This window comes from Teleopsis dalmanni, chromosome 2 (assembly GCF_002237135.1).
Source record: "Teleopsis dalmanni isolate 2A chromosome 2, ASM223713v2, whole genome shotgun sequence".
NCBI lineage: Eukaryota > Metazoa > Arthropoda > Insecta > Diptera > Diopsidae > Teleopsis > Teleopsis dalmanni.
Genome location: NC_051847.1, coordinates 66505561 through 66523929, shown reverse-complemented (window position 1 = coordinate 66523929; position 18369 = coordinate 66505561). Strand labels below are relative to the sequence as shown.

Below are 18369 nucleotides of genomic sequence, written 5' to 3'. Positions count from 1 at the left end.
TTCACAACTTTTACTAAAGCAATTATATGTAGTCTCTACTAGAATTTATTGGCTAGAACATAATACCGAAAACCAATTTTTTTATATTTTTCACACATTTCATAATGTCGTTATTATAAAAAAAACACAAATAATATATATAAATAAATATATTAACAAAGTATATATTTTTATATTTTTGGCACTTTAAACTTGTGAATTGAATTGAGCGTATATATTATTTAATAGTTATTATGTATTTGAATTTTTTATAATATTTTACGTATTGAATCAATCGTTTAGTGGAAGTTTTTTACAATTTATACTGCAAAACACTTTAACTATTTTATAATCATATATAATTATTTATATATATTTATTTATATTTATCTCTTTATATATATCTATATACATATGTTTATATATGTTAAATTGTGCTGTTTTGCATTATAAGGTAATGCAACTTGTTGACCATGGTGATTAGATTAACATAAAAAAAATTTTATAAACTTTACAAAATCAAACAAAACTCAACGTTGGTTGGCTTGAAGTAAGTTTTTCAAAATTATCAAATAAACTTTGGGACGTAAAGCCGCACACCGCCAGGTGTTGAATGTCGAACCAGTTGCAATTTGATCTGTGAGAAGTACCAGTAATACAAGCGCAGTTAGCATTAATCGTATACGAAATAAATACTGCCTCAGGTCTCTATAGTGTTATAGATTAGGCAAACACTTGTAACCACACAAATTTCTTTTGCATTTAATTGAACAAAATAATATGTTGCACTTATAAATGATATAAGTAATTAATTTTAATTAAAAATTTAATTTATATTCACAGATGAAAATGATTAAAATCATATAATCCGTATTTGCATACATCAACGCACTTATTTTTTTTTTTTTTTTTTGCTGCTTTGAGACTATTAATTCACGTTTTACTAAACAAAATACTAACAAAATCGCAAAATGCAGTGACTCGTTTTTAAATGTTTAGGCGTCACAAACAAATTATTTTATTATAAACTCATAGCCTAGCGACATAGTAAACAACTCGCATTTATACAAAAATCTTTTATAAATAAAAAAAAAAAAATTAAAAATAAAGAAGTTTGTATTATTCTTTCCGTAATCTGTGCAACCGTCGATTGCTCTGAACATTAAGTAACTGAACTAAGGCAGCAGCTGTTTCTGCTAAGCAAGCTTCGAAATATTTTGAGTTCATTAAAACTCAAAATATCTCAAGAAAACCAGTAAATGCGTTCACATGCGAATAAGCTTTAACAACAACAACAACAGAGCAGAATATAAAAAAAATATATTACTTATTTTCATATCTCATAAATTTACAAAAATAACATTTTTACTCCTATAAACAGAGATATCAGGTTGCAAGTTGTTATAAGCAGAGGTAAACATAGAGGTACGTTGATCGCACCTTTCGTACCTTTTTTTGTTTGCGTATCTGTGATCGCACACACTTTTCGTTCACTCTCGCTCTCGCTCGCTCACTTCTCTCATTTACTCTCCATCGTTATAGTGAGTTCTATAGTTCTCATTTATTTAACTTTACTCCAGATCGCATGCTCATACGTAAGTAAGTAAATTTGCTTACCAATAAAATAACCTAACTGGTAGGTTTAAGAAAGAAGGTAATTTCAATCAAATCAAAAAAAAAATTATTATCAAATCAAATAAGAAGAAATAAAAACTAAATGATCGTAAATAAAATTTGCAACAGCTGCGTATTTCTCTTTTCAACCGCTTGCTTTTGGCAATATCGTTTATCATATCATATAGAACAGCTGTTTTAATTAAACAGCTCAGCCTCAGGTATAGTATTTCAGCGGTTGTGATACAAATGGACGCACAGAACTGAGTCAAACCTGAAGTTACCTTTTGAATGCTCGTATGAACTTCTGAAACAGAAGTTGTAAAATTAAAGATAAAAATGAATGAAAAGTAAAAATCGAATGCGATGCTTGAAATGATCTTGAGAGCTTGTTTATTGCACGCTACACTAAGCAATCGTTGACCTTTAGAAGAATTCTATATTAATTATAATTTTCGTCTCTGCCTAGTAGCAGACGAGACGAGTCACATTCTCTGTCACTGCTTAGCCTTGATGTGGGTCTTTAAAGGTTGAAGAAGGTCTTCAACGGAGACATTCTAGCTTTCATTCGAAAGGCACTATCAACTGTGTTCGCCGGAGTACCGCAGCTCCGTTGGGAGCTGATACATTGTTTATTTCTATTCTATTTTTTTCTATAATTTTATAAATATTTGAAAATTTTTTAATTGGTACATACTATTTACTAGTATGAATTAATTAACACAACTCCAATTTCCTGAGTATGCTTACTTAACAATGCAATATATTAAAGATATCAATTTTTGGCAACTCTTTTTTTGTACTTTAAATCAAGCATTTAAGTATTAAAAGTATATTAGAGATACTGACTGCCGTGTTTTTTTGTTGTTACTCTTTGTGTAATACATGTTTGAACTGTCAACACTATTTTGCGGTAGATAGCTTGAATAGTTATCGTTAGTGTACACGAAGTAAAAAGATTGCGGCTGTAAGATCTAGTAGTAAGCTGTATCAGCAATAAATATAACTATGAAACTATTGAAATAAGTTTCCGATATAAGATATTATGGTTTTTCTGTGTAGACTTTTCTTTGGCACTCTATAACTCCGTAATTAGAATCAGTGTGCAGTGCAAGAAAACGGACAAGAGTATCTTAGAAGAAAATGAAGTACTTGATGATATTGCTTGAATTGAAGTCAACCTTTCAGAGGACCATATAACCAAAGTTACATATATATATATGTATATATATATATATATATATATAATTTTTAATTTATTTCTTAAAAACTTGATCCGGCGAACGTTGTTTCGAATGAGTGCCTGTTGAATTTTTGAATTCGCTGGATTTACCAGGAATACCACCACATAACTTAAGATTAAAAATTGGCTCACCTATAATTATGCTGCGGAATTTAAATGCACTTAAGCAATGTGGATTTTATGCAATGGTAGTTTTACGATTCATTTTAGAGATTTTAAACTTTTTAAACAAATCAAAGTAAGCATGAATAAATTTTAAATTTCTAATAAAATGTATATGGATACCAAAAAATAAAAAATTAATTAAAAAGACATTATCCAGTGGGCCAAATTATAAATCTAAACCTTCCTTGAATCCACTTGAACACACACAAAAAATTTCATCAAAATCGGTTCAGCCGTTTAGGAGGAGTTCACTGTCAACACACACACAGAAGAATTATATATATAAGATATATTCATTTAATTGAGAAAGGCTGAGTAAATAAAATCATTATTATAAATCATTATTATATCGATTAGACATGTATTACATACTAAAGACATAGTTAGAACCGGATTTAAAATTATATATTTGTTGCAACCAATCTCCTTCTTTACTGAAATTCACTATATCTAGACTAGCACATATTGAAAAAAATGATAGATAGTTTTCCGAACTTTACTATCTGCGTCGTTTCCAGGAATATGAGCAAAATTTACCAAATCTGTTTTATTGTTCCATTGAAAGAACAATAGTACTATATTCGGTATTTACTCGACTTGAGTATCTACAATGTTGCCAGGAATATGGGCAACATATTCCAATACGGTCTCATTGTTCCATTGAGAGAACATTAGTAGTGTTAACCAGCATACTCTGGTTGCAGGACATGATTATACGCCAGATATAATTAACCTTGATTAAAGGAAGGTTAATCTAGTGTTAAAGTTTAAGCACGAAGTGCACACAATTAAGTATTAAGGAAATTAAAAGTTCAAGTAAAATTATTTGAAGCTACTAATATTAATAAGCAGAGCTTCCTCTCGGAAATAGAAACAAATTGTCTTTTAAAATTCGTTATTGATACATATATCTCAAGTGATGATATGTTATGTATCTAATCTGTTTCTGTCCGTTTCTCTCAAAAACTTGTGTAAAATTCATTGAAGCTACTAGTGTTAAGAAAATTATTTTATTTCTTTATTTAAGAGAAAGAGATATGTTACCAAATTAGAACTTGGTAATATTTCTTACCAGGTCTATGAGCGCCTTTGGTAATTCAGTTTTGTTGATTTTAAGTTCTTTTACTTTCAATTTTTTACTCCAACTTTTCTATGGCGGCAATTGTTGCTGTTTTTGATGGTTTTGAGATATATAGGTGTGTCTTTATGCAGAAACATAAATGCAAATAAATGTCAAATACATTAATATATACAAAGCCTTTCAGTTGAACAGTTGTATACTGTTAAGTTAAAAGAGACAAAAGGGTGAAACAAAAGGTAATAAAGTCAGTGTAATAAAAGATTTCTTTAATATTCTTAACATCGTACAGTAACTCGTTTTAGCAGTTACCTCGTTTTAGCAGTACAAGAAGGTATAATTCTCTGAAGATCATCGTAATGAGAAAAGTCTTGAGAACAATAGATTTGCCATAACACAGGAAATTTGTTGATCTAACACGATAAATAATTATAACGAATTCAGATATTTAAGTCTAAAAATTAATCGATTGCATTCACATGCTAGGTAATCAATAGAGGCAAAACAAATATATCTGATCTGTTGAGCTTAAGCACCTATAAAACTATGTTTGCAGATTAGATTGACTTTTGGAGATTAAAAATTGATTTATATATTTATTGCTCTTTCAATCACTTTTTTTTAGTGTAAACAGATTTTATTTATAAATCTGGTTAATCTTATACTTCAAGTGAAGTGATATATTAAGCAATTATAGTATTAACTCAGATTTTGCACATTCTAATATTATAGGCTTTCAAGAAAACGCATTCGAAAAGGTGAATGCATGCACATTGTTACATATTGAAATTCTGCAAATTAAAATCACAACTATTACTTACGTGTGTTACATATATATTATATAGATGAAATAATTTTTAATTTATTTCTTAAAAACTTGTTTAAAAATTTTGCTCACTCCTTTTATGGTCATAATTACGAACGTAATTAAGTCAAATGTGCTCGTAACCGTAAACGTCATATTTGTGAGTTTAACTTTATTTAACAAACTTAATATAATTTGTTACTATTTTTATTTAATTTTATTATATACACATATCTATAATTTTTATTTGCTGTTAAGAAGTTTTTATCAATTTATTACCTATTGGCTTTTTTGGCTTATTATTTTAATACAGATTTGATAAAAGTGATAGGAACACTTAAAAAAAAATGTCACACATAAATTTTGGCATTTATGGAGATAAAATTTTCTGTACTATTTCAATTGTTTATAATCTAAAAAGTTTTATTAATCATGTGTAGTTATTTTCATATATGGTATATAATCGCTCATAACAGTGACTCATGAATATAAAAATATCATAATTTAATCGTCAATTTCGTGAGTTTAGTCGAGTAATTCGATATTTTGTAAGAAATTTATGCGATCCACGCTTCTTTTAACATTTAACTAAAGCAATGAATACATTTTCTTTCATGTTTTAAGATTATAGCATATTATATATTTTCCTTATTTATTTCTGGAACACGCCCATTTTGATAATGAATTTCAGTAACGAACAGCTATATTTAGCAATTTTTTGCACTACGCTATATGTCAATATGGCTTAGTTTTTGGGATAAAGAGAAACACAGCTCATAGATTTCTTGATAATTATTAGAATTACTGATAACACTATACAAAAACTATCGATAGTATTATCAATGCTAACTATAGCTTATAATAATGATGATTACCTATGATCATAAAAATTTATCGGTAGTCATAATTTAAGTATTGTTTACAATAAATACGGTGTAGAAGGGTGTTAATGGTATTTTAGAATTTTTAGTAAATAAAATATTTCAAATGTTTTTTTCTTTTCTAATAAAACAATAAAAATAAGAAAACATCTATAAACTATTTTGATAATGTACATTTTTTATAATGCATTGATGTTGGTCACCATGGTAACAAATTAGTATTATATTCACGGTACTTAAATCAGTACATCGAATATGCAATTAAAAGTAATATATCAGCTTTTGACACTCTAATAATCTCTATAGTTTTATTTTTTGTTGAAAATTGAAACTGAAGACTTCTTGGTATTAATATATTTACGTTTCGTGAAACATAAATATGATTTATTATGTTTCACAATTAACAATTAACATATTCATAAGCCTTTAATATCTATTCATTTAATAGTGTGAGATAATATTCAGAACTCCAATTTATGAAATGAATCACTTCGAAAAAATGCAAAGTCAATACTATGGTGAAGTGCCAACAGAATAGAGCGGTAAAAGGCTGATATTTAATTTTTCTCTACAAAAATAAATTCTAGCATCCTTAATAAGAATAATTAAGTCATATACTAAAAATATTACAATGCTTAAAAACCCCTTCATATCACTCGCAAATTCAGTCAGTGCTTAATTTAATTTTAATTTCTATTAATTCCAAATTATTTAAAGCCAAAGTGCCAGCTAACAAAAAAAAAAAACGGAGCTGAAGTTAAAAAGTGAAAAACTGCAAGGTAACCATACTAAACACAGAATAATAATTTTCGTAGAAAATCTATGCTAAAGAGCTTCAATGTGTAAATAAAAGTACCAACATAGTTTGAGATTCTGAAATATTAGAGAAAATACTTAAGATTTTTTTTAATAAAAGTTGATTAATACTTAACAAACGTATCAGTTTCATGATTATGTGAACTTATGGTAGTCGTAAAGCTACTATAACAGAGATTTTCTCTTAACACAATTAGTTTAGTTCTATCACTCAGTTAATTTAATTTTGTACAAACTATGAAAAATGCTTGTAAAGAGCATTTTATTATTTGTCAAGTTCATTTGTCAACTTGACAATTTATCAAGAAAAAAGTTTTTTTATTTATAGCACAGAATATCAAAACCTTGGCAAATTGTCAACCTTGACAAATTGTCAACCTTGACAAATTGTCAAACTTCACAAATTGTGAACCTTGATAAATAGTCAACCTTGACAAAAAAGCAAGATGGTGAATAATTGCCAATACGTGAGAAATTTATCAAGTTCACGGAATAGAGAGGTTAGTTTTTATGGTACTACAAAATACAGTCAAAAATATTTCAGAGAGAATTATTAAGAGAATAAGTGATGTATAAATAATTGTATTCAATTTTTGAAAAGAAGTTAAGGGCCTCAATCGTAATATTTATTTTTAAAAAAATTCATAACATAATAGTTTTTAATAGAAATCTCATTGAAGTACTGATACTGGGATGCCTACAAATATGGTTTATTGGATTTGTTGGCGGTTGAGCTTCCTTTTTTTTGAAGGTAGTGTTTAATACCACACTCCCAGTCTCGAAAACTCATTTTTTTAAGCTAACATACGCGGTTGATTACGAAGATTGTGTTTGGGATGTTCATTTGGCTTATTTCTTTGTAGACTGTCAATGGACTGTCTCAATTTTGCCAGGAAAAATATTAGATTATACCTTTTCTCTCTCTTCCTGTAACGCCGGTTAAAAGGGATATCCAATTTTTCGTCATGTGTGACTAAAAGGCAGTGAGATGTCTGCACTTGTCTCTGTGCTCAGTAGAATGTTTAATTAAGCTTTTTAAATTTTTTAAATTTATTGCAAAATTTAATTTATTTGTCTACTATTTGATTTATTTTATATTGATGTCATTTTACAAGAGATGATAAAGTTATTTAAATTCTTCATTTAATGTTTTAAATGTTTTCAATGGTTTTTAAATTTTAAAATATAAATCAAATAATTAATTTCCAATTAATGTAATTAAATCGAACATTCTGATCATTTTACGTATATGCAGTATTAATTAAGCTCACTTGTAAATATTATAAACCATTAAATGATACTCACTTCCCGTTGCGCGCCGCACAACCGTATGGGTGAAATTGCCTAAAGCTGCCACAGTGACAATGGAGTCCTTCTTGCCACTGCTCATCTGTAAATAAATGAAAAATAGCAATAAATTTTATATTTAATCATTAAACTTAAAATTAATTATTTCCATTAAATATGCAAAAGCAAATTAGTTATATTAAACCACTTTTATTCATTAATAATTTATAAATTTTCCACCCATTGATTTAATTATTGAATTTAAAAAATTCATTTTATGTAAAGCTACTGCTTCAGGGTTTAAATGTTTTAAGAAACATTTCTTTAATGTTTCCATTAAAAATATTTATCATAGAATTATAATATTCAATATATGTATACATATACATATACATACATATAGATATAACAACTTAACTACAAATAGGCATTGTAACAGTTGCGTACAAATAAGAAATACCATATGTGCCATTCATATATACCACAACTTTCACTTATGCATTCATATGTACATATCGTTAACATATCTACTTACATTAACTTAAATGAATGTTTGTTAAATATATATTGTAGTTCTTTTATATATGTAGACGCACATTTTAACTTTAACTCAAACGTGCACTTTGTGTCCTGCCCTAAAGACAGGATTTATGTCGACTTTATTGGCAGTACGAAGTTTTATGCCTACTCTCTTAAACGTTCTCAAAATAAAGTAGTATTTGATGTTAATAAAGCTACAACCAAATGGGAAAATAATAAAAACACACACATTCTCGCAGATATTTTGAAAAGTTCCTTTGGCGTAGTCATAAGCATCTAAGCACACTTCCTGCAGGACTAATGCCGTACGCCACATTTTAGTCACATCGATTTTTGATGAGTTTCGTTTCGTTTAGCAAATTTCTACTTCCTTCTCACCAGCGCAGCACTTGGTAGCTTTAAGCACATCATTGTGGCAAATTCATTATTATTAAATTTGTTCGACTGGTTGGAAAATACGAGTACAACATACAAGCATCCTCCACCGGCCCACGTCTACATAGTACCGACATATAGATTAAGAGGCACTACATTTTTTTATAGCATAATTAAGTGTATTTGAGTGTTTATGCTTTTATATGTGTGACTTCCTGTCGATTTTGAGGTTTAATGTTTTCATGTTAACTTCAATTTTATGTGCTTTACTTTTCAAAACACTTCAATTAATTTCCTTAGTTCCATTTAGAGTTCACACTGAGAAAAAGGACTGAAGAGAGGACTGGGGAAGATTAAATTTTGTGTCTATCAAATAGAAAAAGTATTCAAATTAGTTCGAATAATAATGGCTGAAAAGAGTAGCTCAGACTGATTGATATTTAATACTAAATATAAATGGCATCCGGCTTGTCACAGGGTTTCTCACTGGACATTGCGGAGTAAAAAAGAATCTATCGAACGTAAGTAGAAGAAGAAGAGGAAACAGCAAAGAACTCAGACTTCGGTACTTATCAACTTATCAACATTTCTCCAAAGGACATAATGGCGTTTCTAACTGCTACTAAATTATCTTATTTGATAATGAGATAAATTTTGAAATCATCTATTCTTCGGTCAAGTCTCTGTAACGACTGTAATAAATGCTGGACAGAAAGTACCGTGTATTTGTTTGGGTTTCTATTCACCAGTGATCTAAAATAAATGCATTTATGATTTATGTTCTAGTTACCAAGTTCTAGTTAACAGATTGAAAAGCCCAATATGATATGCCTATTATCGACAATATCTTTTTACCTTTGTTACAAAGAATGTATGTATTAGGGTTCTACAAAACAAATATGTAACTTCCACCGCCATCATACAAATTAATAATATATATTATATATTGGGCATAAATACAACCTTCAGAAACTAATTTTGTGTGATGAGAAACCACAACCTAATCTACAATAACTTGTAATGACCTTAAGTAAACCTACCACAAGATTGATATCTTTATGGGGCATGTCAATGAGAAAATTGGTTATTTTTTTTTTGTGGAACGTAGTCCAACTGCATACAGATACCTACGTGTCGTTAAGTCTTTCCACTTTTTATTAAAAACTTTAGCACAGAAAGAACTGAATAACAATTTGCATGATGTTAACACCCAAATTGTTTAGGTGTTCCGAGAGAAGTCTGAAGCACATTTTCTGACTAGCTTGTCTGCTTTGCAAATGCCAAAAATATCCCTATGACCGGAAAGTCAGATAAAAGAAATGTTGGGCTGCGTCGACACTCCATTGAGAGATATGTAGCAGTCAAAAATCATCTTAGATGTAAATTGGACTGAACTCATGGACTTTAAAGCAGCTGGACTGTCTGACAGTATTTATATATCTCTGTTACATATATCATCTACTTTCAGATAAGCTATAGATTACTTAATAGTGATCACTTCTGCCTAAAAAACACTACAATAATACATTTGATTATTTTAATTAAAATTTTGATTATTAAACTCAATTTTAAATATTTTACTCTACATACCTAAAACTCTTATCCTTTTGATTTTTAATAAATTATAGCATAAATATACAGCCACTCTTTTGTTTCAGTCGTAATTAAGTAAGAATTATAGACTCATTCATGGCAATTAAGATATTAATGTTGTTGAAATTTCTAAAACAAATATTTTAATAACTCTTACCGCATCCATAAATCTTAGCTATTAACAAGTTTCCTACAAATAATTTCATAAATAATTTCACATAAAAATGAGAAATAAATTTTGTTCAGCAATTAAATTGCTTCAAATCCCTTCCATTAAATTACAAAGGGAAAATGATTGCGTAGCATAATCGCATTTCGCCAACATTTACGATATCACAACCAACCATGTCCCTATACGGTAAAGTATATTTGTTAATGATTTGCGGTGTTTATATACGAGTATATGTTAGTATATACATATATATGTACTGATATTTTCACATATACATCACACATAATATTGGCATTTTATTGTAGTTAAAAATCCGTAATCAAATATTTACTGACTGAAGTTAGAGGTTCTAAAACATTACGATATGTCAATTGTCGTTTTGTTTTTATAACTCAATCATAATAAATTATTTTTTCATGATGAGATACTTTTCCGTTTTCCGTTTTCCATTATAATATTTAATGAACATGTTACAATCATTTAATAGATTAGGGTAAATACCCCACATATTTTGTCACCCAAATGTTATGGGACTTGTGATGAACTCTACAAACGAATTGTGGATTTGTTGTTAGAAAAGTTAATATTGAAGTGGAAAATTTTGGAAAAATATGGAAAAATTTCGAACTAACAAAAATATCATAAAGTTTGAGATAAACAAAAAATCATTTACTATTTATTTAAGTAATAGTATATTAACTTATTCGTGATTATTGTTAACAGTTCTGTTTGATTTCATTGAAATGAATATTATTAAAAAACTTTATAAATTTTGTTAAATTTATAAAAAATATTGTGTGAATAATATTATAATAATTAATTAAATTATATAAACAGATTCTTAATTCCTTTTTGTTTTGGCAACTGTTTAATGAATTTCTGTATATAGTAATATTGTAAGCCGACTCGATTCAGTAGTCCAATTACCGCTTTTGCATTGTATTAGTGCCGTACCTCCGTTACAAGTGGTTGTTCAGTTGATTATGTGGACATCATAGATAAATCCCGTGCATGCAGTTTAAGAACCCCTGAATTCTTCTCTTTTATTAACAGAACCTTTTTAAAGCTGGTTTACATAGTGACTGATCTTCGCCTCCAAAGAGAATGGCAAGCGAGAGAATTTGAAAATATAGTCTCTGTATGTATTGTTTACTAGTGCAACCAGTCTCTTACCTTAACCTCTCTAATATTTTTATTATAATACATACATATAAAAACAATACTCTATATCGAATACAGTGTACTTTTATTATACCAAACAATTTACTCTTCATCAACCGTCTAGGCAAGTTTTTGGGTTTTACAAGTGCAGAGCTTCATCACTTGCATGAATTGAAAGCCGCTATATTAGTGATTTGGGGGGCAATAAAAATTGTTCCTAAAACTGATGCAAATTTGAGCTTTAGCCACATCTCAGCACTATATTTTATCACAAAGATTGGTGATATATTTTTGGTGGTCTTGTTAACGCCTACACATATAGGAGCAAATTGGCACCCTGCTGGTTAGGGAGTTGTTTATGGAAGAGTCGCTTATTTTTTAGGATAGGGATGATTGCCTTCCCAAAGTCTAGTATATTATTTAACATTTTAAGTCTAGACATATACTTTTAATTTTGATATAGTGTTTTCAAAGTAATTTTATGTCCAGTAATTTGGTATTTCAAGTCTAGACACATACTTTAAATTTTGATATAGTGTTTCGAAAATAAATTTATGTCTAGCAGTGTTTCAGTGTGGCATATTTAAACCGTTTATGTACATTGGGCAATGTACTTGTATGTTAGTTTCTTATATACGAATATAGGTCTACTGTCACAGGGATAGAATTTTTCTTAGAGAAGAGTGCACGTTTTCATACCGAACTTTTAATAACGGTCTAAGAGATTTGGTATCTTCAAATATTGAATATTAAACTCGAAAGTTTATACGAATATGTATTTTCGTACTATTTTGTTTCAATTCGGAAATATTGGTACTTTCAGAAGTACTGCTATTTATGGACGAATATCAATCCGTGTTTCAATGGGGGATTACGCAAACTAATCCAAGCTTTATAGTTGCTTCGATTTTCATGATAATTATTTTCATGAAGTTTACTGGTAGGATAAAAATCGAATAGATTTAGCTAACTACGAATACTGGTAGTTTAGCTGATAATAAACTTGATAGGTTGAAGCTTCAACCCAAAATAAATTATAGAATTATATTTATACACATACTTTTCAAATTATTAAAACTTTCTAAAAGCACTTCTTGAAATAAGTTTTTAGCTATAAGTCTTACGATAATTGGATTTTTTTAACAATAAGTACAATAGCTCTAAAGAAATTATTTCAAACCTTGGGTATGAAAATTAGATTTTTGATTCGAAAATTTATTAACAAAAAAGTAAATACCAGGCGAACTTAACTTGATTTGAAAATTACCTGATATGATAGTTTGCTGCTACTATTTTGAAAGTATGGATAAGATCAGAAGTCATTTATATGTGATACAATTTCTTAATTAACTATAATAATATTTCTCATCCTATGAGCTTCACTTATAAATATTGAACTGAAAACAACAAAGAAATATGTTCCATGAAGATGGCATTAACTGCCTATCTTGTAAAAATCAAAAATAGTGCAATTAATGTTTTTCTTCCAGTTTACAATATACTTTATAGCAGATCCTTTGCATAAATGAAAGCAGTTCAGTTTTTATATGGTATTTTAAATTTTTAATTAATTTATTAAATTCACTAAAATTTGATTTTCAATATTGCACATAAAGTAAATGAATATCATGAAAAATTAATTGAAATAAAATGCACTAAAACTAACATTAAATTTATAGGATTTGACCAGGAAAAATAACGAATTCTCCATAAAAGCTCACTGAAATGGATTCAATTGTAACTGACTCATGTTACAAAAATACAAAAAAATTCAATAATTAATTCAAATATAGATGAATATTTTATATTTTGTTTTTAATAAACAGAATAATATTTGAATAAGTTATTAATTTTTTTTTTTTGCACTTATAACGACAATGTAGATGCATTGAACTGCACGCTTTTGTATTTACAATTTATTTTGATAATATAAAACTGATGAATATTATTTTTTTAAGGTAAGCGTTAAAATTGCCATAGCTGTGAGCTCTATATATATGTATAGTTAAGTTAAACAGATTTTACTATTTCCTAATAATATAAAAATTTAAAATGATATAATAAAGTTAATTTTACTATTAAAAAAGATTTTTACAATAAATTGATAATAAAATTAAATAAAAAATAATTAACTTATCGGATATTTATAATTTAAGCACATATCAGTCTACTAAAATTTATCTTATTGTTAACTTTCATATCACATTGTTAGGTTGGTCCACCAATTAACATTCCAAAACCTACAGTCGCCGGGGAAGAAGAAAAATGTTGCTTATCTATTATTTGCTTGCCGGATGATTGTCAGAAGACGATAACTGATTTTCCAGCTTCTAATAACGGTATCTTTTTTTAATTTACTTTAACAGTTGCCATGTCCAATATCAACAACATAGACAATAAACGCGTTATGAAAGCGACAATGTGATTTTCCGATCCCGTGAAGGAAAATCAACTCTTAACGTTTTAATAGTTATCATTTCCCTAAAAACTGCGGTATCACAATGATACCATTTTTAGGGCCCAAGTGTCCAAGTATTTTTGTAAAACAAGTTATCTCTTCAGAATATTGAATGCTGTTGACTCTTTTTCCCCATTTTTATAATTTATTTTTAGCATTTCCTTTTTAATATTATTTAAGCTTTATTTTATTTCATTTTAAATTTGTTGTATTACAGACATTTGTATAATAATCAATATTATCTAGATCGATTTTCGTATATTTCCTGTTGGCATATTACGTTTTGTGCTTTTGTTTAAATGCTTTTCAATATGTTAAATTATTTTGCTTCAATAGTTAATTAATATAGCTGTACTTTATGGGTTAGTACTAATTATTGAGACAGTAAGTGAAATTGTGGTTTATGAATAAACAACAAAAAATTAATTATTATGTTGAGGGTAGTTGAGTCAGTGCACCTGAGCACTTTTACTCTCTATTAACTGCGAGGTTTCTTCAAAACCCCTCTCTGCTCCTTGACTGGATTATTGTTCATCACTTCATCAGAATAAGTAATAATTAATCTCAGATCTGTATACCTCCCCGAGGAGCCTGTAACCATTCTGAGATTTGACAACGCGATGTTGGTAAGTCTGTTAGTTTTCGCAAATAATTTCAGGTATCTATCCTTTATGTATTTTTTGACATATTTCAGTTTATTTGATGTTATAAATAAAACTCTAAATTTGAATAACGCAAACTAAGTTTACATTGGATTTGTGCGTTAATACATTGGTTCATGGTTGAAAGTGGGCAGGGTTTATTTTCTTAACACTTCTGGATCAAGTATTATATATGAACAATAAAAGAAGCTAACTGCTTCTTCGAAGGCCATTGCTGATGAATACTTGGCGTTATTCAAAACATCTCTATGATTAATCCAAGAACTTACTTGATTAAAAAAATTGCTTTTAGTTTTATTCACTATTACTTTACACTATTATAGTGAATATTTACTATATTATTAAAAATAGCTTTTTTGTCATATAATAAAAAATTCTTAATTCAATAATAAAAAGAACAATAAGTTTTTATGATGTTTTGGCTTATAGGGAGCAATTAAAGTGTATGTATATATATATATATATATATATATATATGAAAAAATATATATATATATATATGAACATATATATATATATTTGGAATTTAATTGAATTTTATTATATATATGAGATTTCATGCTTTGATGATTTAATGAACTGATTTGTACACAAATCTGATATTAACTGCCATTCTAAAGATTGTAAAGGATGTATTGGCAAACAGTAAAAAAAATATCCTTTGTACGGAAACATTTAGAACAAAAAAAAAAACAAGGAAATCAAGTTTTTGTAAAACTGTGAAACAAGTGTGAATTGCAATGTTTAACATGTGTCACACAAAACAAAATGTCGGATGCATGCGTCGTTGTCACGTTTCAAACTCATATGCATCATTCCGACAGTGGCTCGTTAGCACAGATTTTATACAGGAAACTCTCCTGAGAATCAATCTCATGAAAAGGATTTGTATGAAATCATAGAAGCAACTGTATTTGACTGTTGAATTTTCTACAGTTCTTGAAGTATGGTGCGCCCATACTACAGTTCCAGTGGATGGATGACATGTGCCATGGAAAAGAAAATTGTTACCAAACCGCAATAAAACATAACAGCAAGAAAACAATATATGTGGGACTTGTAACTGAAATATGTGTAAAACATCGACACATTCTGATTGATTCCTTTGTACTGGTTAAACACAACAAAAGCAATATTTCCTTCCTAGCGCAAGTAACAAATTTTGTTTCTATTTTTCATTATTTTGCGTTGAACTCGTGTTTGTTTTTTGGTTGACATACACTTTTTTAGACAACTGAAAAGCTGCTCTGATAGCTACAACTTTGAATTTAAGTCCCTTTTTTCGAATTTCATCGAGCGGAAATGTGAATGCAAATCATAGAATTTTTAAAATGATGCATGAAATGTCAAAAAAGCACATTGTATGTATGTATGCACGTGTAGTATGAATGTAAGTATATATGGTATGAATATAAGAATGTACGGTATTAATGTATGTATGTATAGTATGAATGTAAGTATTTAACACGTAATACCATTGCATGTTAAGTTGTTAAGCGGATATGAAACTTACGTTGCGATTCACTATATATACCTGCATATCTGTATATGTATAAATGTACATATATATAAAAGTATCTTTAAAGCCTTGATATTTTATTTTGTGTTGCATTTCAATGTGAAATTGAATTCTGAACAATTCAAATTAATTGCAACTTCAGGCGGTATCAATAAACCACATAATACATGTATTTAAATCAATCAAAAAGCATGAAATTATTATAAATTCTTGTTTTAAATTATTTTTTTGTTCATTTTATTTTATACAAGAATGCATACTCACCTTTTCATAGTCAGCCTCATTTTTTGTTTGTGTGGGATTCAATAGAGATTGATTACACATGTGTGCGTGACTGAGCAAATCGTCGCCATTTAGCGCACTTCCAGTACTGCCTGCACTACCATCAGCGCCATTTTGTTGACTACAACGTCTCAAACGTGATCGTCGAAATTTTATACAAAAGAATAGATTATCATCTTTTTCATTTGCTTCTGTAATGGGTGTTGCTCTTGGCATAGTTTGATTGGTATCTGCTACGTCCGGCGCAGTCGATGTTGCCAAGGTACTAGGTGAGCAACCCATCTTTAATTATTTTCTGTATATTTCAATATGTATATTCTTAATAAATCGGTGGGTTCCTTAATAAGTAGTTTTATTTTTCTTTTAAAGATCAATAAACTGCTTCTCTTTATTTTTTTTAATTAAATAAATGCATCAGTTTATGCTTAAATTGGTTTAAATTTTTGACTTTATTTGCTGCATACTTTTGGGGTTTTGTTCTGTATAGCAATTCATTCTTTTTTGTGTATTTTTCATTTGGTATGTGTTTAGTTATATAATAAATTAAATTGGTCGTTTTGTTGTCTCCTTCCATATATATCTTTTCTAATATCTTTTATTGATTTTTAGTGATATATATTTCTGCTTACAATTTTTTGTTTATAAAATACTTTTTGCTATATCAACTTCTCTTCAAGCTAATTTAGTGTTTAGCTTATAACATCAGTCCTCCAAAATATGTTGTGCCGTATTCCTTGTGTTGTTATTTATCTTCTACATAAGTCCTAAAATAAACAAAAATATTATTTTTAAATTTACTTTCTGAGGTATTTTAAAGTAATTTAAATTTTTATGAACATCATAGTTTTGTAAATAGAAATTGGCGCAACAGAATGACCAACAGACCTAAATTGGTCCTAAGGAATAACATAATAACCTAAGGGCATTGTTAATAGCTATAATTAATTATAGAATATGGCCACTTGTTGATATAAGTCACTCTTTTTCTTTTTGAGTAATATTATATTTCATATAAATTTTTTTAAATATTTTCGTTTACTTAGGTTTTAAATTTTACTGAATTTAGTAGTAGTTAATAATAATAAATCACAAATTATAAATATAATTATAAATTATATTTGTATAATTATTATGCGCATATAGTAATAATTACAAATTTATAAGGGTTTTTAAAATTTTTTCTGCAACCCACAATAAATTTAAAAATAATTAAAATAAAAACACAATTAATATAATTAAAAAGAATCTGGTACCGATTGGTCGGTTGGAGCATATGATAATTATCGAAAAGAGAGAGTTCTTCAAATAGTTATGGTTAGTTATGGTTACAGTTAGGATCCTCAAAAAGAGAAACCTCTAAAATAATAAATAGGCGCATTTTCATCGTTTTTTCCACAATTTCTACACGAATGATTAAACCGACGGGTTATAATAATCAATATGGTCAGGACTTTCGAAAAGAGAATCTTCTAAGATAATAAATAAACGCACTTTCTTTACACAACTTCAATACGAATGATTAAACTGACTGGCTGTAATAATCAATATGGTTAGAATCTTCGAAAAGAGAAGAATATAGTAAATAGGCATCTACCAGAAAAGATTAAACGAGAAATTCCATCCTCTAGCCTGTTTCTGAAATCGACTGTGACATGTCAACAAACCTACCACAAGACTGATATCTTTGCTGGCCATTTTAATGAGAGTATTGACACCTCCCGACAGCCAAGTGCCTTTAG

The 18369-nt window shown here is 28.4% G+C and overlaps 1 protein-coding gene across 1 annotated transcript; it reads right to left on the bottom strand.

Moving 5' to 3' along the window:
* Nucleotides 1-7848: 7848 nt before the first annotated feature.
* Nucleotides 7849-16955, bottom strand: LOC119674754 (high affinity cAMP-specific and IBMX-insensitive 3',5'-cyclic phosphodiesterase 8-like). Its single transcript, XM_038085909.1, has 2 exons — nucleotides 16613-16955; nucleotides 7849-7971 (listed from the first exon to the last, which is right to left on the bottom strand). The coding sequence occupies exons 1-2, from the start codon at nucleotides 16910-16912 to the stop codon at nucleotides 7849-7851; spliced, it is 423 nt and encodes a 140-aa protein (XP_037941837.1). The 5' UTR covers nucleotides 16913-16955.
* Nucleotides 16956-18369: the final 1414 nt, after the last annotated feature.